Source organism: Quercus suber, unplaced genomic scaffold (genome assembly GCF_002906115.3).
Source record: "Quercus suber isolate HL8 unplaced genomic scaffold, Cork oak 2.0 scaffold_9, whole genome shotgun sequence".
NCBI lineage: Eukaryota > Viridiplantae > Streptophyta > Magnoliopsida > Fagales > Fagaceae > Quercus > Quercus suber.
Window position 1 is genome coordinate 1,090,376 of NW_027069475.1, and position 21,184 is coordinate 1,111,559.

Sequence of the window (21,184 nt, forward strand, 5' to 3'; positions counted from 1 at the left end):
TAAATGTGGGCAGTAAGGTTCCAAGATTTTGATAGACAGGCATCATTTCTAGCATGTCGGTACTATTAATTTCTTATGTGTAATTCTATTCCTGTACCTTTTTTTTCTTTGGCGGGTAGATAATACCAAGCCATCTGCCATGTCTGTGCTTCAAATCTCTTTTTCCCATTTTGCACCCAATCTGAAAATTGCATTGGAGATGTTGAAGAATGGCAGCTCTGCTGTGCAATCCAATATCCTTTTCCGTATCCCTAAATATTTCTCACCGATACGAATTCTACTACGTACAAAATATAAGAATCCATTCTGAGCAATTCTGCCCAAAACAAAATGGAAACAGGCAAAAGTTGACACGAGGACACGGGAAGTGGGAGCAAGTTCCGTGCATCTTTTTCTGCAATACACTTCAATTCTAATAAATTCCGATTCATAAAGTTTTAAGTACGCAATTATTTACACACGCAATATACCTGTGTAAAAATAATGCTGAACCAATCATAACTTAATATCTCGGTAAGCCCTGATAAAGATGTGTTTAGCATGGTTCTTTACCATACATCACACTTGATAAGTATACCATACACGATAAATTTTTTTTTTTTTTTTTTTTGATGGGACCATACGCGCAAATTTCTTCCTAGTGAATACAGTCTCATCTCCCAGCTGTCAGCTTCTTCAATAGGCAATGTTATCTTGTCTCCCCAACCACCAAATACACAGAAATATTCTCCAAAGAGCCATTATGTAGTAGAATTGATAGTAAAATTGTTCAAAAGATATCAGTTCAACCAAAATCTAACATAATTCAGCAAGGCAACAATGAATAAATATGACAAGCAAGCAGCAATTACTAAGAACAAAATTGATTTTCAATTTTCCAATCATCTTTCGGTCCTAACAATACATGACGCGCATGAGATTCCACAATTTCCAAGAAAAATCAAGCAAAAAAAAAAAATTCACAACATTTGTTAGTTTCATTGGCACAATAAAATCTACACTGATTTCCAAAAACAATGCAACCATAAAACAAACTTTACCAAAGGTAGTTCTAATCCTTGCCACAATCAAAATTTCAGAGCTCAGACTATAAAAGCACAAGTCCAAGCTCCGATGGCTTCAGTGCTTGTTTTATCCGATAGTTGTAAAGATAATAGTGCAGTTTTCCATCACCTGGACCAAACTTCAGTTCCTTCAAGAAAGATTCATTTTGCATGACATCCAATGCATTGAAAACATCATAGTCCTTCTGTTTTGCCATGATAAGAGCATCATTCATCAGTTGAAGCAAAGGAGTGCTCATGGCAACATTATAATATGAATAAGCTGCCTTCAAAATCGAATAATTCTGGTTCCCCAGGATAGATGAAGGAAGTGTGTAGAAACTGCTGAAATCAGTTATTTCATGAGTTTCAGGACTTTCAACCAGATAACTATCCACGACATCCTCCTTTGGAAGCAACCAATGCTCCACATCATTTTCATCAAAATCTGGTGCAACAGCAAACTGACTCAAATAGGTCCTAAGTAGCCGTGTAACTGCAGGAACATCATGGAGCTCCATCTTTCTGAAACCTGGAGTGACTGTTGACTCTGGTAACCTGTAGAGCTTGATTGTTCTACTCATTGTCATCCTCGCACCAAGTCTTGAAAACCCAACATCAATCAGCTTTTTTGGATTCAAAGATCTATGCCAATATTGGCAAGTTGAAATTGGCGTTGGAAGAACCACTCCTGCAGTATAGGCTGCTTGCCACATATTCTCCAAGTGAACCCTCCTGGTCACCTCTTTGATCATGACAGGAGCAAGTCTCTTTGATCTAAGCTTCTTATGCACACAAAGGAAATTAACCTCTGCCATGGTGACAATATCATCACGGACCCGGATTCTGGCTGGAACGCCAGTTATAAAAGCAACCAACTTCTTTGAACTTTTGACACGGACACCAATGTGCCAACTCCTGAAATAACCAGGAGGGCGTAAAGCCCAGCGAAGAAACTCTTTTGAATAGTTAAATCTGAACATGCTGTCATCATCCTCAACATAGTTATTAGTGAGAAGGATATACACTTCATTGCACGTCTCTTCGGAATCCATATCACAAGTAACCCATTCATAAAGGTTGGGAAGGTTGTAGGGTTCTTGCTTGACTTCAGATAAAGGAGTTGGGGGTTCAATCGGGCCCTCAGGCAAATTGGAATCTCCTACATCCTTAAATTGCCCAACTGGTTGGGTTTCCCAAAACTTATGTTTTTTTCCAAGAGAGAGAGATTCTTGAACCTTTCGAGTTAAAGCATCAAGTGTGAGGTCACTCTCAGAAGGTTCGTTCCCATCAGGATTCGGGTTTTGTGTTTCTTCAGGTGATCCAGATGATGCATTGCTATCAGCCATTCTGAGTGTGTTATTTTGAACAGTCAGTCAGCAAGACAACACCACCAAAAAATCCTTCACTATACAAATTATATTCATTTAGCACAACAACTGAAACAGTGATACAATTTAAACATTGTTCCATTGCTGCAGAAAATCAAAATAAGAAAAAAATGACATACTGTCCTAAGTTTCCATTATAATAGGAGCCTCCACTCAAATGTGCCTTATAGAACCATTTTGGCTCAGCTGAGTCTAGGCTGCACCATTTTTCATCGATGACCTAACAAGAAATAACATAGCAGCATTCTATATTTCCCTCAATTTTCTAGAGGACACAACAAAGGATACATAAACAGCCATTTTAAGTATTAGTCTACCTATACAAAAAGATCCCAAAATCTACAGAAAAGTAAGAACAAAATTAAAGAAAAGTTTTGTTAAATTACCGATTGTCCCAAAAGCTTAAACTATTAGGAAATGGTGAGTTTAATCACTTAACCATAATTCTAACACTCCCCCTCACTTGTGGGCCTAAGCTTCCCCTTACTAAGTGGGGGCCCAACAAGTGGGAATTTAACATTTTAAATGGAAGGTAGAGTGAAGACAGGAATCAAACTCAAATCTCCTGCTCTGATACCATATTTAATTACCGATTGTCTCAAAGGCTTAAGCTATTAGGAAATGGTGAGTTTAATCACTTAACCATAATTCTAACAAATTTCAATCAATTGTTGAACAAGTGAACCATCCACTTTCATGTTAGGTTATGGTGCTGCCACATTAAGCACTTAATTTATTTATTTAGTTATATTTCAGTCAGCAAACAAAAACAGCTAAAATAAGACTCTAAGATTCACATTTCTATCTTTTATATATATTTATATATATATATATATATATACCTCCATATTTTTAGCTACAAAACTGACACTAAAGGCTTTTCAATCCAAGTTTTGTACTTGGATCAACAAATTTTTAAGACCAAGGAGCATCAATTTTAAATAAAACCAAAATGCTTATAAATATGAGCAACCCCTAGCGTCCATTCTAATTACCTGACTGCAATCCAAATGAGAATTCACTATAGTGATTAGTGAGCCTATTCTAACCATTTAGCTAACCAACATACACACAAAACCAAACAGCTCAAACAGTAAAATTCAATTCAATTCTTTGACTTCCTTCTCCTTTCCTTAGCATTCTCAGCAACCAAACCAATATTAATGAAGCCAATATGATTAAATCCACATTTCTATCATTTTCATTCTACATACATCACAAAACCAAACAACTCAAATAGTATGGTTCTTTCCTCAATACAATTCTTTTACTTTCCTTCTCTTTTCCTCAATTTTCATGGCTACCAAACAGAGAGCAAAGAAATCAATAAAACCTGAACCGTGAGCAACAATACGAATATCCATATCACAGAAAATAAACTCAAGAATCGAACCAAATCACCAAAACAAAATCCAAGCACCATTGCAATCACAAAACCAAATCAGCAAACAGCAAAACAATCAAATTCCTCAAACCAATTCTTTTACGTTATATTCTTCACTTTTCCTTGCTTTTCTCAGCTACCAAACACATCCTAAATTCAATGCAACTCCAATTTGCACATATATATATATATAAAAAAAAAAAAAAAGCACTACTTCCAAGATCTACGCAGTAAATACTAATCGCCAATACAACGCCATTAACACGATCATGATTAACTCTTAGTTTCTCATTATTTCAAAAACACCAAAAAAATAAACCAAAGGCACAAGATTTAATATGAAATACTTTCGCTTTCTATTTCAATTATTTAATTTTCCTTGGTTTTCTGAGTAACCAAACGTAACGTTAAAAAACTAAATTCTAACAAAATATAAAATATTAAAAAAAATACAAAGAATGAATTAAATGATTAATAATACCTGTAATTTCTGTATGAGTGCGCGATTGAAAATTAAGGAATCAAGCTGATCTCTTTGAGCTCTCAGAGATCTAGGTTTTCACAGAGAGAGAGAGAGAGAGAGAGAGAGAGTGTGTGTGTGTGTGAGGGTAGCATTGGAAATAGCGGAAATGAAAGCGTGGAAATAGAGCTAATTTTTTATTTATTAATTTTAGACTAATAGAATGGGTATATTTGTCATTTTGGATATTTGAGGGTTTGGATTTGGTGGTTTATGTGATAATTATTACTAGTAGATTAGTGGGTGTCTTTTTTTTTTTTTTTTGGGAAAATGCTAACTAATGTTGTTAGGATATTAGTTAATAATCTATTTTAAAAAAGTTTTTAGAAGAGAAAAAAATACTTTGACAATTTTTTTCATTTCTTATAAAAGTGGTGTCAAAACTTTCTTAAAATAAATTGTTAACTAATGCCCTAAGGGCATTCGTTAGCATGACTTTTTTTTTTTTTTTTTAATCTAACTCCAGTACTTTTTTAATTAGATATATTATTTTGTTTTAAATATACAATGACACGTGATAATAAATTTTAATTTTCATATTTTATTTAATTAATGGGTGATATGATTGTCTTTTATTAAAACAAAAGAATATCATTTAAAAAAAGTATTAGAGGTAAGTCAAACTTCATTTTTTTAATGAAAAGATTAGTGGTATTGATTATTAGTAATTATCATAATTAACAGTTTCATAAGTGTCCTAATTAAGTAAACTAGGAATGTCCACTAATGGAGTCTGTGCCCAACTTGCAACCAACTTGATCAGATTGAGTGGGGAATCGCCAGACCCAAAGTTAACCTATAAGGGTATCAAGTTGGTTAGTTTGGGCAGGGCCTTAGGTGGCGATCAGTTTAAGGTGAAGCTGAAAACTAGAGATGACAATTTTGCCTTGCCTCGCTCCGCTTGACCCACTCCTTTCTGTTTTGCCCCCACGCGGGTTTTTCTTGCCCCACAAAGGTGGTGGGGTGGAGATGGGGCGAGATTTTAGCCTCGCACAACGGGGCATGCTTTTTTGTCTTCTTCTTCTTCTTCTTCTTCTTTTTTTTTTTTTTTTTTTCTATAGCAAGGTTGGAAATAAGGTACTAATTTTAACATTTATTTTTTTTCTTTATTATAAACAAATTTATATACTATTGAATCATTGATTTTGTATTATGAGATTTTTATTTTTGTTGTGATATTGTCTTGTTAAACACTTTAATAATATTATTCAATTTTTGCTAAAAATTAGTTTGATTTAATGGGATAAATTTATTTGTAATTTCAAGTATATTTTTATTAACGAAACAGGTTTTATTAAAAACAATTGTAATAATTGTGGGCAAATTAACAAGAAGTAGAGCTTTATGGGATGGGGCAGGGCTTCGTAGGGCCTTAAGGGGCGAGGATGAGGCAAAAAATTTTCTCCTTTATGTAGGGCGAGGTAGGAATGGGGTAAGAAAAAACCATGTGGGGTAAGAGCGAAGACCCCATCCTTTGGACCCGCCTTGCATAATTGCCATCCCTACCAAAAATTGCCAAAAAAAGTGGAGGAGTGATGAGATCTCTTGCTAGATCTAGTAAGTTCTCGTTAGATCCGAAGAGATTTCCACAAAATCTAGTAGAAAACTCTCCAAATTTGATGAATATATGCCAGATGTAGTGTTTTCTCGTTGGATTTGCTTTGCTTTTCGGTTGGGTTGGTTTGCTCGAGTTTTAGAGGAGGAGACCCACAACTGGCCTATCGAAGCAATCAAGTCAGGTGGAGATGAGTTAGGAACGGTCAGGTTGGGTAGGTTGGGCGAGTCTAGGAGTGGCATGGACACCCTTAGAGTAAACACTATTTTTTTTAAAAAAATATATATAAATAACTTCAATATTTACAATGAAAAGAAAGATTTGAAGGATTCTGTTGAAAACATCATCTCTTGACAGTTGAGTAAACTATTTAAAAACATTACTAGTGGTATATCCTCGAATTAATTAATAAATTTAAGTAAAACAGATAAAATATTTTATAAATATTGTCAAATTTTATTAATAATTAATTATTGAGCCACTTAACGAGATGTAGAGGATTTTAGTCATGTTCATTTTGTTTCTGAGTTTGAACCTAAACCCTTACGAAGAAAGTCAAAAGTTTAGATGAAAAAAAAAAAAAAGAGTAGACCATAGTTTTTATTCATGTTTTCTAGAGGAAAAAATTTATAGAAGTCCATTGAATTCTAGCATGTCTCATAATAGAATTCTCTTTATTTAATTAATTTTACGATTAACATTTTTTTTTTTTGAATTTAATGGTGTACAAAGTATCGCATTATTTAAAATTTTAATAATAATCTTAAATTTGTATATCTTTAAATTTCAAAAAATGATTCATTTTAAACAGAGATAATAATTTTCCATTAAAGAGAGTGAGGTTTTTAGCCTAAGTAACTTCTTATTCATAGTCATATCTTACAATAATTTAGCACTTTATACAATACATGATTCGTGCTATCTTTTTCAAACGATAATGTATGTGCAATTTGATGAGAAGTGAGCTTCCTTGAAGGTGCATAAAGGGAATATTTTTCATTTCTGATTTTGATTTGATTGTCAACTTGATGGGAAAGCAAGCTTTAAGATGCCTACAATTAATTAATATGGATGGTACAAGGGGTATATTTGTCATTTGCAGTTCTCATTGTGAATTTGATTGGAGGGGATGTTTGGGGGATATATATTTATAACTTTTTGGAATTCAAAAGCACACACAAACGCCTATTGAACAACGCTAAGATGATAATAGATTACCTAACTTTTGCTGCTGCACACCACTTAGCACAACAAATTACACAATTTTTAGCACAACTTACTATGCAGTAAAAAGTTGTGATCCTATCGTTTTTTTCCTGTGGAATACCTATGGATTTCGAATAATTATATTGTAATGATATGTGGTCAGCTGTAGCAAAACTAGCATGATTTGTTATGGTTTTAGCATTTTTTTTTCCTATAAAACACCTATGGATTTAGGATAATTGTATTGTAATTATATGGTTTAGTGGTTAAACAAAGTTCTTATTTCTATTTTCTTCCATGTAGTTAAGGGTTGAAGAGGAGGTGGTATTAGACCATGTATCCAGTGCAATGTATTGTCCCACTCCAATATGAGAAGGATGATACATGCATCAGATGCATGGTATATCTTCTTGTTAGAGAGAAGAAATAGATGTATTTGTTGTCTCATAGATCTAACATTAATTAAATGTTAGAAGGGCCTTACGTGTCCTTTTTATATATAAAATGTTCACTTACAAGGCCATTGGGCCAAACTTCTCGTGCAATTGGATCTCAACTGTGTTCAGGAAAGTTACATTTAGGCCTAGACAAGCCGAGTAAGGAAATTTATGGGTCTGATGAATGATTTTGTAGATGATTAGGAAATGCCAAGCCTATAACATGCTGAACCTAAAAAGAAAAATGTGGCTATCAAGTAAGGTAGATAGGGACAAGACCTTCAATTATCTTTAAGCATTTCCAAGTGCCACCAGCCTTTTAAAAGCATAGTTGAACTTTGCATGCCCTCTGGTCTTGTCCAAAGCTGAATGAGGTTTGGACTGTCCGTTTTAGTTTGCTGAGGAGTGAGGCTAGGGATACTCTTCTTCCTTGTGTTAGGGAGATAAATACCTTGGGGAGCTTCTTTGAATAATTAATATAACATATAGAGACACACTTTAACCCAAAAGGCCTAAGCCCAATGGGTATGTGCTCAATTATGTTATATTAACCACTTATTCTTCTTATCTTTATTCAATGTGGGACTTCACTCACACGTGTAACCCAACAATCTCCCCCTCACGTGTGAGTCTCTGCCACTCTGTGGGCTTCAAGACTTCTCTATGGGCCATGAATAAGTCCTACTTGCTCCCCTTTGCCTAATGAGCTTTTCACTTCATCAGCGCGTCATCCATGGGTCTTTCGTACGCCATCCATGGGAACCACGTGTCAACCCCGCACGCACATCCATGGGAACCCCGCACGTTCATGTCCATGGGAACCTCGCACCTCATCATTGTTTAGCACCATTTGCAAACTCTGTGGGGCTTCAAGACTTCTCTGTGGGCCATGAATAAGTCCTACTTGCTCCCCTTTGCCTAATGGGCTTTTCACTTCATCAGCGCGTCATCCATGGGTCTCTCGTACGCCATCCATGGGAACCCCGTACGTTCATGTCCATGGGAACCTCGCACCTCATCATTGTTTAGCACCATTTGCAATATTCCTTTGTTGGGCTTTTCTTTTCTCCATGATTTTTGTGTGTGGGCCATTAAGGCTTTCTCTGTCCCCGCTGGGTAGGGACCATGAACACTTCACCACCTTCGCCGCACACCACCATGGGCTTAGGCCTTTTGGGTTTAAGTGTGTTTCTATATGTTGGGAATTTAACCAAAATTCCAACCTATGAGAAACAATAAAAATAAAGAAAACATACGCCAAAGAAAAATAATCACACGCATAAGGCAGTATTTACGTGGTTCGGCAATTTGCCTACGTCCACGGAGTTGTAGGGATTTCACTATTATCAGGGAAAAAATACAAAGTGCGGCTACAGTGTTTTTTCTCTCTCCCTAAAAACACAACAACAGTAGTAGTCACAAACCCTAATTATAAAAGTGGCTTTTATATCCTACTTACAGGGTTATAATGGGCTAGGCCAAAAATAAACTAGGCTCCACAAAGCCCAACAAATCTCCCACTTGGAGACTAGTTCAATCATCAACATCAGCCGCTATCCTCCAAAAGCAATCCCTCATCCCTGCAACTCATCCTCCTGTCCTCAAGCTAGAAGACCAATTGATTTCTTATTCATAGTCATATCTTACAATAATTTAGCACTTTATACAATACATGATTCGTGCTATCTTTTTCAAACGATAATGTATGTGCAATTTGATGAGAAGTGAGCTTCCTTGAAGGTGCATAAAGGGAATATTTTTCATTTCTGATTTTGATTTGATTGTCAACTTGATGGGAAAGCAAGCTTTAAGATGCCTACAATTAATTAATATGGATGGTACAAGGGGTATATTTGTCATTTGCAGTTCTCATTGTGAATTTGATTGGAGGGGATGTTTGGGGGATATATATTTATAACTTTTTGGAATTCAAAAGCACACACAAACGCCTATTGAACAACGCTAAGATGATAATAGATTAACAAACTTTTGCTGCTGCACACCACTTAGCACAACAAATTACACAATTTTTAGCACAACTTACTATGCAGTAAAAAGTTGTGATCCTATCGTTTTTTTCCTGTGGAATACCTATGGATTCTGAATAATTATATTGTAATGATATGTGGTCAGCTGTAGCAAAACTAGCATGATTTGTTATGGTTTTAGCATTTTTTTTTCCTATAAAACACCTATGGATTTAGGATTATTGTACTGTAATTATATGGTTTAGTGGTTAAACAAAGTTCTTATTTCTATTTTCTTCCATGTAGTTAAGGGTTGAAGAGGAGGTGGTATTAGACCATGTATCCAGTGCAATGTATCGTCCCACTCCAATATGAGAAGGATGATACATGCATCAGATGCATGGTATATCTTCTTGTTAGAGAGAAGAAATAGACGTATTTGTTGTCTCATAGATCTAACATCAATTAAATGTTAGAAGGGCCTTACGTGTCCTTTTTATATATAAAATGTTCACTTACAAGGCCATTGGGCCAAACTTCTCGTGCAATTGGATCTCAACTGTGTTCAGGAAAGTTACATTTAGGCCTAGACAAGCCGAGTAAGGCAATTTAAGGGTCTGATGAATGATTTTGTAGATGATTAGGAAATGCCAAGCCTATAACATGCCGAACCTAAAAAGAAAAATGTGGCTATCAAGTAAGGTAGATAGGGACAAGACCTTCAATTATCTTTAAGCATTTCCAAGTGCCACCAGCTTTTTAAAAGCATAGTTGAACTTTGCATGCCCTCTGGTCTTGTCCAAAGCTGAATGAGGTTTGGACTGTCCATTTTAGTTTGCTGAGGAGTGAGGCTAGGGATACTCTTCTTCCTTGGATGTGTTTCGCTTGTGTTTGGAGAAGTCCCACCCCTCTGACCTGTTTGCAATGATAGCATATCAGATATGGTTCAGACGAAATAAACTGAGATTAGGCGAAGATGTGGCTGATCTGAAGTTGATAAATTCAATGGCTAGAGATGCTCTTCAAGAATTTCAGCAAGCCAACACAGCTCCTCAAAAACCACTCCTTGCCCGTAGCATCACCAAGTGGTTGCCTCCCCCTTCGGATTGGGTCAAAGCCAATTTTGATGGGGCTATTTTCCAGGGGTGTGATGAAGCAGGTCGAGGAACCATCATCCGCAACGACTGTGGTCTAGTAATGGCTGCACTAACACAAGTTATTCCTCTACCCACTTCAGTGGAGATAGTGGAAGTGTTGGCAGCAAGAAGGCTCTTATCTTTGCCAAAGAGCTCGGGTTTGATCATGTCATCCTAGAGGGAGATTCTGAAATTGCAATTCGAGCTATGAATTCTGAGGACTACTCAGCTGCTCCCTTTGGGCAGCTTGTAATTTTCTTCTTCTTTTTGTACTTGGATAGAGGAAGTACCTATATGTTCTTATGCAGACTACTCTGCAGAAATTATCAATATCACGTAATCCCCTTCTCTTGATGGGAAGGTTTCTCCACAAAAAAAAAAAAAGGCATAGTTGAACAGTAAAAATAAGATGTACAGAAGGGCCAAAATAGCTAACTATTTTTTTTTCTCAAAGTATCTAGTTAGTAGTTTCAGTTTTAAAACTATATTATTTAGTAGCACCTCGAGTCTTAGAGGCTCGATGTTGGTACATAAAAATCGAGTTTCTAACACTCGAGGTCCAACCCTTATAACCAAATAAAAGAAGAACCAGAACAGAGAAGGGGGATAAGCCAGAGAAAAAAAATATTATGTGCAACAGACCTAGACAGAGTTAACCTGATAACTCCCAGTACCTGTCTGTCAAGAAGAGCCCATTCATCAGCCTTCATCGCCTCAGGTTTTGTCCCCAAAAGAGGCAGATGCAATTTCCTCCCATAGAGATAATCTTCAATCTGCATCCTCCAATACGCGAAGTCTGTGCCATCAAACTTTTCTATTCCAGACGCCTTTCCTGCTTCCTCTGCCATTGCTCTCACTCAAACCTAACCCTAGGCTCTGATACCAGTTGTTGGGAATTTAACCAAAATTCCAACCTATGAGAAACAATAAAAATAAAGAAAACACACGCCAAAGAAAAATAATCACACGCACAAGACAGTATTTACGTGGTTCAGCAATTTGCCTACGTCCACGGAGTTGCAGGGATTTCACTATTATCAGGGAAAAAATACAAAGTGCGGCTACAGTGTTTTTTCTCTCTCCCTAAAAACACAACAACAGTAGTAGTCACAAACCCTAATTATAAAAGTGGCTTTTATATCCTACTTACAGGGTTATAATGGGCTAGGCCAAAAATAAACTAGGCTCCACAAAGCCCAACACCTTGGATGTGTTTCGCTTGTGTTTGGAGAAGTCCCACCCCTCTGACCTGTTTGCAATGATAGCATATCAGATATGGTTTAGATGAAATAAACTGAGATTAGGCGAAGATGTGGCTGATCTGAAGTTGATAAATTCAATGGCTAGAGATGCTCTTCAAGAATCTCAGCAAGCCAACACAGCTCCTCAAAAAACCACTCCTTGCCCGTAGCATCACCAAGTGGTTGCCTCCCCCTTCGGATTGAATCAAAGCCAATTTTGATGGGGCTATTTTCCAGGGGCGTGATGAAGCAGGTCGAGGAACCATCATCCGCAATGACTGTGGTCTAGTAATGGCTGCACTAACACAAGTTATTCCTCTACCCACTTCAGTGGAGATAGTGGAAGTGTTGGCAGCAAGAAGGGCTCTTATCTTTGCCAAAGAGCTTGGGTTTGATCATGTCATCCTAGAGGGAGATTCTGAAATTGCAATTCGAGCTATGAATTCTGAGGACTACTCAGCTGCTCCCTTTGGGCATATAATTTCAGATATTAAGGCCCTTTCTTCCCACTTCAGGTCCTTGGTTTTCCGCCATACTCGAAGACTGGGAAACAAAGTAGCACATAGGCTAGCTCGGGCAGCTTGTAATTTTTCTTCTTCTTTTTGTACTTGGGTAGAGGAAGTACCTGTATGTTCTTATGCAGACTACTCTGCAGAAATTATCAATATCACGTAATCCCCTTCTCTTGATGGGAAGGTTTCTCCAAAAAAAAAAAAAAAGCATAGTTGAACAGTAAAAATAAGATGTACAGAAGTCAAGAAAAGTGAGCTTAATAACGGTGGATGACTCACATGGTGAGTCCCATTTCATCATAACACTGGGCGAAGTAGTCTTTTTCTTTTCCTCCTCTTTTCGTTTGCTTTGTAGACTATTAACGTAATGGAGAGTAATCTTCCAACTGAAGAAACTTCATACAACTTTCTTTAACTCTCCAACTTTAACTATAATAGTGTTCCTCTTCAATTATTGTCTCACTATTTTTTTTCTTTCTCAAACTGAGCACACACAAAGTTTTTTCTAGCACCAAATCGTTCAAGCCTACTCGCATCCTTAAGGTCCTATCTCTTCTCTTATGAAATGTTTTGTGTGAATTCTCTGTTTTATTTCTTTGTTTTTATATTTATTTATATGTTTCGATTTCTTTTGGATTATGAGAAAGCAGTCTAAGCAGAGGGAAAGGGGAGGAACAGACAGATTTTTTTTCCTGGGTTTTGACTTTTTGTTTTATAGTGTCTGAATTTCTCCAGTCTTATACCAACAGTGATTGTGAAATTACAAACACAGAGGATGTTTTTGTAATGATTTAACGTTAGTTAAATAAATTTCTGCATAAATAACAATCATAACAACGTGATTTGTTTTAAAAATAAACAAACAATAAAATGTTGACTTTACTGGAAACAGAGGATGTGAATGTCAGCCAGGCTAGGATTGCTGCCATTAGTTAGTTCGTTGGTTAGTTAGTTAGTTAGTTAGTTAGTTAGTTTTTTTTTTTTTTTTTTTTCCTTATTATTATTATTTTAAAAAATTAAATTAAATGGTTTTTTTTTTTTTTTTTTTTTTTCTTATTATTATTATTTTAAAAAATTAAATTAAATGGTGTGAAGTAATTAGCAAATTGGGTGTAGTTAAATGGTGTGAAGGAATTGAATCATGTGTTGTTTCTAAGATATTTTTGAGCTTTAAAATCACTGCTGCAATTTCATATCTCAAATCTGTAATTTTTCACTTTTCATACAGGTCCATCTCTTTAATTCTATCCTTTCACTCCCTCCTTAAAATGAATAATCCATATCAAATCATTCCTTTTTTCTCTAATTTTTTTTCCTTTTAATTTTTCTTTTAAATTTAATTGAAAACTACATTTTTTTTAATCTTTATTGTAGTTCAATACTTGCCGCCAACATATTTCCAATGTCTTCCATTAGCTCTCAGAAGGCCTCCTCTTTGTCATCATTTTCATCGTTAACACCTCGATGGAATTATGATGTCTTTCTTAGTTTTAGAGGCGAGGACACTCGGACTAGTTTTACAGACCATCTATATGTTGCTTTGAAACAAAGGGGCATAGTTACCTTTAGAGACGAGGAAAATCTTGAGATAGGAAAATCTATTTCACCGGAGCTCTTGAAAGCAATAAAAGAATCGAGATTTGCGATTGTCATTCTCTCAAGAAAGTTTGCATCTTCAACATGGTGCTTGGATGAAATTACAAAGATCATTGGATGTATGAAAGAGATGACCATGACTATTTTGCCAATTTTTTACGATGTGGATCCATCTTATGTATGAAAACAAATAGGCACCTTTGCCCAAGCCTTTTTTGAACATGAAGAACGTTTTAAGGACGACATAGCAAAAGTGCAAACATGGAGAGCTGCTTTAAGAGAAGTGGCAAATCTCAAAGGGTGGCACTTGCGGGATAGGTAAACCAATTTGACATACTACTTGCTTTTAAATGTTCAAACTTCAAATAAATACTCTTCTTATCTTTGAGTCTTGTTTTGAAATTTACGAAAAGCAACAAACATGTTCACGCTTCTTTTCTATTTTGACTTGATTTAATTAATTTACATTTTTGTATTTCTTTAAATTTTTTCTCGCACCAGGTTATTTACATTTTCTTAGTTTAGCCAACAAAATAGATATTGGATGTGTACGTTCTTTTTTGGTACTATTTATGGGTGGTACTCACTAGATATCATTCTGCCTTCATTGTAGGTCTGACGCACAACTTATCCAAGATATTGTGGAAGAGTTATGGCATAAATTGAATTATGCATTCTTTGAAGATACTAAAGACCTTGTAGGAATAGAATCTCGAGTGAAGAAATTGGAGTCATGTTTGGCTATAGGCTCTAATGATGTTCGAATTATTGGGGTTTTGGGGATGGGGGGAATAGGTAAAACAACTCTTGCTAGAGTTGTTTTTCGTATGGTTTCTAATAAGTTTGAAGGTTGTTGCTTCCTTTCTAATGTCAGGGAGGTTTTTGAAAAAGATGGTTTAATTCCTTGCAACAACAACTTATTAAAAAAAATATTAAATGAAAGTATGAGTTTACAAGATGTTGATGAGGGAGTTTACGTTATCAAGAATAGATTACGTCATAAAAGAATTCTTCTTATTCTTGATGATGTAAATCAATTAGACTAGTTGAAAAATTTAGCTGGGAAGCATAATTGGTATGGTTCTGGTAGTAGAGTTATCATAACAACAAGGGATAAGCATTTACTACGTATACTTGAAGTAGATGAAATATGTGTAGCAAAAGCATTAAGTGATGATGAAGCTCTACATCTTTTGAGTTTGAAAGCTTTTAAAAAAGACCATCCCCCCGAAGATTATCTAGAGCTATCCAAAGATGTCGTACAATATGCTAAAGGTCTTCCTTTAGCTATTGAGATTATGGGTTCCTTTTTGTTCAGTAGAAGCATCATTCAATGGAAAAGTACATTAGTTAGGATTAAAGAATTTTCTGAACGTGCAATTCACCAAGCACTTAAAATAAGTTATGATGGACTACACGAAACGGAGAAAAAAATATTCCTCTACATTGCATGTTTCTTTAATCATGAGGACAAAAATAGTGTAGTAAAAAAACTAGATTATCTTGGCCTTTACCCTGTTGTTGGATTAGAGGTTCTAGTTGAGAAATCTCTCATAAAAATGAATGACCTTCAAGTGTGGATGCATGATTTGCTACAAGATATGGGCAAGAAAATAGTTCATGAAGAGTTTCCTGAAGAGCCTGGAAAGCGTAGCATTCTATGGTCATTTGAAGACATTAATAGTGTACTAACAAATAATACGGTAAGAGGTTATATAGAAAACTTGAGCACATACCCTATCATATTATTAAATGTTCAACTTAGAGTAGCTTTGGTTATCATACATTTTGCAATTCTCTAATCCCTTTTGTTCATGATTATTAGGGAACAGAAGCAATTCAAGGTATAGTCCTAGAGTTGCCTGAATCAAAAGAGGCATATTGGAATCCTGATTCATTGTCAAAGATGCATCACCTTAAATTGCTTAGAATCAATAATGTTCAACTTCTCCACGAACCCAAACACCTACCTATTAGCTTAAGATTTCTTGAATGGAGTGGGTACCCTTCAAAATCTTTGCCATCAAATTTCCAATCAAATGAGCTTGTTGAACTTTACATGTGCCGTAGTTGCATTGAACAACTTTGGAAAGGAGCAAAGGTAATTTAGTCATCCTTGTACTAATTTATATTTAAGTTCCATTAAATTGTAGGAATTTGTTGAATCTAATTGTTCTTTTTTTTTTTTTTTTTTGCTTTTAACAGTCTTTTGAGAAATTGAAAATCATTCTAATGAACGAGTCTCCAAACCTTATACAAACACCTGATTTGATCAGAGTCCCAAATCTTGAGAAAATGGTTCTTGAAGATTGTTTAAATTTACGCGAGATTCACCCTTCAACTGGGGTTCATACTAGGCTTACTCTTCTCAATCTAAAAAGCTGTGTAAATGTCAAAACTCTTCCAAGCAAGTTCGAAATGGAGTCTCTTAAGGTTCTTATCCTTTCTGGTTGTTTAAAACTAAAAAAGATTCCAGAATTTGGAGAAAACATGCAATGTGTACTGAAGCTTTATTTGGATGGAATTGCTATTACTAAACTACCCACATCAATTGGGCATTTGACCAACCTTGTATTATTGAATGTAAGAGATTGCAAAAGTCTTATGTGTTTGCCAAGCAGCATTTTTAATTTGAAGTTTCTTAAAGATGTGAATATTTCAGGATGCTCTAAACTTGAGAGACTGCCTGAGAATGTGGGTAATGTTGATAGTGTAGGGGAGTTGGATGTGAGTGGAACTGCTATAAAAGAGGTGCCTTCTTCCTTTGGTCTCCTAAAAAATCTTAAAGTGCTATCTTTCAGTGGATGTAAGGGGTTATCATCATTTAACTCTACATCTTGGTATGATCTCCCATTTTCTTCAAGGCCAAAAATTGCAAATCCTGTGGGGTTGTCCTTTCTATCGGGTTTGTGTTCTTTGACTGAATTGAAACTACGAGACTGCAATCTTAGGGAAATCCCTAATGATATTGGTTGCTTATTCTTTTTAGAAAAAATAGATCTAAGTGAGAATAGTTTTGTTTGCCTTCCTGATAGCATCAGTCAACTATGTAAGTTGGAAAAAATGGATTTGAAGAATTGCACAAGTCTTCAATCATTGCCAAAACTTCCAGTAGATATCGTAGTAATTTGGGGAGATGGTTGTACCTCATTGGAAGCGGTATCAGATCTCCGAAAACCTAATTCTTTTTGTAAGGGAGAGCTTTATCTTTCAGATTGCAGTAAATTGGTTGACAATCAAGATTTCATTGACATTTTTTGGGCAGTGATAATAAAGCACCATTAGGTCTGTTTGTCTGTCTGTTTGTTTGTCTGTCTGTCTGTCTGTCTGTCTCTCTATTATAAGCAACCTGCTTTGTATGTTTTAGGGACTCTCTCGTCATGGTATGTATGACAATCGAGAATTCAATTGGAGATATGACATGGTTATTCTTGGAAGTGTAATTCCAAAGTGGTTTATACATCAAAGTATTGGGGCTGAAGTGAATATAAAAGAACCTTCTTCTCATTTGTTTGATGACTGGATGGGGACTGCTGTTTGCGTTGTATTTTCTTCTCTTCTCAATTTTTCACCATCTTGTGACTTTATAGCAAATGGAAAAGTAATGTCTTCTACAGTAGGCATTCCTGGCGAAATTGGTTTATTTTCAGATCATATTTGGCTATTTTATATGCTTCCTCAGTACTACAACAAGAAGGACATAAAATTACTGAACGAATGTGAAGCAAATGAATTGAGTCAGATTGGCATTAAAATTAAAACAAATAAATCAGGCTCAGAGGTGAAGAAATGTGTGTTTCGAATGGTATACAAGAAAGACATAGAAGAATTCAACTGAACTATGGCTCAGAATAGCAACACCAGCATCACTCCTTACGAGGACTTGGGTGTTCTCCATCATAATTTCGAAAATTCGGTAGTGGTTGTGGAAGATGACAGAGCAAAGAAAATTCATGACAATTTTGATGGGGTTGGACCTAGTGGAGAAGGAAGCTGTAATGATGTGGCACACCCAAACAGGATTGAAAGGCTCCATGGTGACTTTGATTGTGAGGAGTACTTTGAATGTGGTGAGGATATCAATGATTAGCAGGAATCTAGATGGAATTGGAAATTGGGTTCAAATACTTTGTAAGTCAATGAATCAAAATTAATTCCTATTTGTTGTATCTTTTGGTATATATTTGTACTTTTGTTTGATTTGATTTTAAATTCTAAATAGTATATTGCTTTGCTTCGTTATTTGCACTTATTCTAGAAATGGGTATCATTGAAGATTGTTGAACTCCTTGTCTTTTTTCTTATTCAACTTTTTTCTCTTGATTGCCCATAAGTCACTGTTTTTCTTCTTAATTAAAGTTTTGTTGAATTTACCATTGTTAACTCATGTATAGCAGTATAGATCACAATCACAATGATTAGTCTAGCTAGATGTAGCATTTTGCTTTCTCAAAGGTTTTATGCAGTTGTTTACAAAATGCTCTTTTTCTGTTTAAATGAGTTCAACTGATTCACACACGCACACGCACACACACACACACACACACACATATATATATATTTCTGCTCTACTCTGCTCTGAAATTCTTATTTTTTCAAAGTAGGATGTTAATGGGATTCGTGGTTCAACTCAGTTGATTCGTGGGTCAAATGAAAAGGATTTGTATCATCTACATTCTTCATAATTGATCTGTGGGTCATTTGAAAAGAATCTATTTCTACATCAGTAGCGGTTTTGGTAAGATTCTTAAGCTAGCATAATTAGGAAGCTAAGTTTGTACCCATATGTAAGCAGGTGTGTGATAAACAACTAAATAAAAAGCTCTCACTGGAGACAATCTTTTATGCTAAAAGCATTTAATTTTGATTTATCTGTCACCCTAACATGTTTTGAATGACTATATATTGCTCAATTGTTAGACATGCCATGCCCATGATGAATCAGTGATTTATGATAATAGAATATGGAATATTAAGTAGTACTAAATGGCCTCAACTATGTGTAGCTTTTGTTCTGGAATGTAAGGAAATCATCATTCACATCATTGTCCTATCACCAAGGTATTGCTTGCGTAGAAGCATTGATGAGACCTTGATCGAGTTTAAAAGAACACAGTTGTTGTTGGGCTTTGTGGAGCCTAGTTATATTTGATCTGGTTAATGACTTGACCTGACCCGAATAATGTTGCATGGTTTTTTTAATGGGAGATTTTTTGAGGCTTAGTCCATGGAGCGGAGGCTTGGGCCGATAGGCCCAAGCTGGAGCGCTCATGGACAAACGCAATTTTGGTGATTAGGGTTTTGTTGTTGTTGTCATTCTTGAGAAATTGAAACACTGTAGCTGCACTTTGTATTTTTCTCTGATAATAGTGAAATCCTTGCAACTCTGTGGATGTATGCAAATTGCCGAACCACGTAAATACTATCTTGTGCGTGTGATTGTTTTTTTTTTTTGCGTGTGTTTTCTCTATTTTTGTTTCTCATAGGTTGGGATTTCGGGTTGAATTCCCTACAGTTGCTACGACATGAATTATGTAAAATTCACAGTTTAAAAGTCTTAATTATGTAAGTTTTTACCATAAGATTTTTGTGCTTTTGCCTCTTAATGTACTTGAAAGTTTTTCCACCTTTCTAAAACTTTCACTCTGAATCAAATTATTGGCTTAAGGTTGTCCATACCCATTTTAGATCATTACCGGACTAGGCAGAGCTGAAACAAACCAAAAGACCTACCTCCAAATCGTACCTTAATTAGATTATACCCAGCAAAGAGACTTGACTAGAATTTAAATTAAAAGGCCAGTAATAAACGGTAGAGAACCTGACCATACAACAAACTTGATTATATATTACTAAGCTTATCATCTGAGACATATTCATCTTTATAGTAATCAGACTCGAGAAGGCAAACAACTGTGTTGACAAGGTTGAAAGTTGTAGAAGGTAGCCTGCTTAGTGCTTAGATTGGTAAGCCCTCTTGTTTTACTTGCTATCGTTGTTGTATTACATCTAGAATTAAAGTTTTCTCATATTATTCCCATTGGGTTTATTATTTAGAAGGATGTATCATAATCATAGTGGAAAGATGTTTAGCTTTCATAATCATTGTCATTTATTTTTTGAAAATCTTATATTTTTTGTCATTCAAAACAATCTGCATCTGTTAATAGGAATTTAAAGTTATCTTGACACTTTGACTTGGGAATAGCACCAGGTTAGGGAGTGATACTTTCCTGAGGTGTCTGGTCAAATTCTGGTCACCCCTATCTCAAGGTAAGGAGTTATTGATAAGCTGATATGGCCCCAATGATATAAGGTCAAAATAAGCTACCATTGAAAGTAGGGGAACTTAGGTTATAGGAGACATTTTTGTGGGGATTGAAGCTTCCTTTGAAGTTAATAATTTGTGTGTGGAACGTATGAGGACTTACTCATCAAATCTAAATAGTGAAACAAAACATGGTGAGTGACAATGTGTTTAATGCAATGAGGAAGAGAAAACTTGGATCTTTTATCCCTTAAGTGCTCATGCTATCTTGTTTGGATTAGATTTGAGCCTCAGAACTAAGTTAATTTCTCCTTGCTCTTTGAAGCAGTGGTTAGCTCAATGGATGGATGATCCAAATTTGTATAGATTGATGGTTAAGGGTGCAAAAGAGTGTGCTTAAGAAGTGATAATGCTTTGTTTCGTAGGTATGCATAAGCCTCTGTTGCACATCAGGCAGATTAGAGTGACTGCAGGAAAGTACCAAGGCAAGTGTATCCAGATAAAGTTAAGTCGTCGCTTCCCTCCAGATAAAGTTGCTTGGGCTTACTCCCCATCGGGTTTGTTCACCACAAGCAGCGCCTATAAGCTTCTTGTATCTGATGATGCTGTCAGTCAAGCAGGAAGCTCGAATGTGGATACTCAAAAACATTTTTAGAAGGGAGTTTGGAGGCTACGAGTTCCTAACAAGATTAAACATTTTATTTGGTGAGCTTGTAATGACGCTCTGCCAACTATTAGCAACCTCTTTCGCCGGCACATTACGTCCTCTAATAAGTGTGAACTTTGACAACTCTGCCCAGAAGATCCGTTGCATGCCATCTGGTCTTGCAAGGATGTTGAGAATACTTGGAGCTCAGTCCAATGCTTCCACCAATTGAGCACCCCCTAACCCTCGAATTTTTGTGACTATCTCGGTTTTTGCAGGTTC

The 21,184-nt window shown here is 35.8% G+C and overlaps 2 protein-coding genes across 5 annotated transcripts; one reads left to right on the forward strand and one right to left on the reverse strand.

Annotated features, from left to right (window-relative positions):
• Positions 1-847: 847 nt before the first annotated feature.
• On the reverse strand, positions 848-4,451 carry LOC112030137 (glycylpeptide N-tetradecanoyltransferase 1). Of its 3 annotated transcripts, none has more exons than XM_024062823.2 (2): positions 4,300-4,451; positions 848-2,393 (listed from the first exon to the last, which is right to left on the reverse strand). In XM_024062823.2, the coding sequence occupies exon 2, from the start codon at positions 2,390-2,392 to the stop codon at positions 1,088-1,090; it is 1,305 nt and encodes a 434-aa protein (XP_023918591.1). In that variant the 5' UTR covers position 2,393; positions 4,300-4,451; the 3' UTR covers positions 848-1,087. The 3 variants fall into 3 exon arrangements, with proteins under 3 accessions (XP_023918591.1, XP_065632739.1, XP_023918592.1); XM_065776667.1 differs by having other exon boundaries at positions 848-2,446; XM_024062824.2 differs by having other exon boundaries at positions 848-2,451.
• Positions 4,452-14,167: 9,716 nt separating this feature from the next.
• LOC111997489 (disease resistance protein RPV1) lies at positions 14,168-21,184 on the forward strand. 2 transcript variants are annotated; one of them, XR_010630179.1, is made up of 7 exons: positions 14,168-14,306; positions 14,602-15,691; positions 15,814-16,089; positions 16,194-18,119; positions 18,593-18,726; positions 19,877-19,955; positions 20,682-21,184. XR_010630179.1 is itself a non-coding variant. In XM_065776677.1 (4 exons), the coding sequence occupies exons 2-4, from the start codon at positions 15,287-15,289 to the stop codon at positions 17,271-17,273; spliced, it is 1,761 nt and encodes a 586-aa protein (XP_065632749.1). In that variant the 5' UTR covers positions 14,168-14,306; positions 14,602-15,286; the 3' UTR covers positions 17,274-18,456. The 2 variants fall into 2 exon arrangements, 1 of the variants encoding a protein (XP_065632749.1); XM_065776677.1 differs by lacking the exons at positions 18,593-18,726; positions 19,877-19,955; positions 20,682-21,184 and having other exon boundaries at positions 16,194-18,456.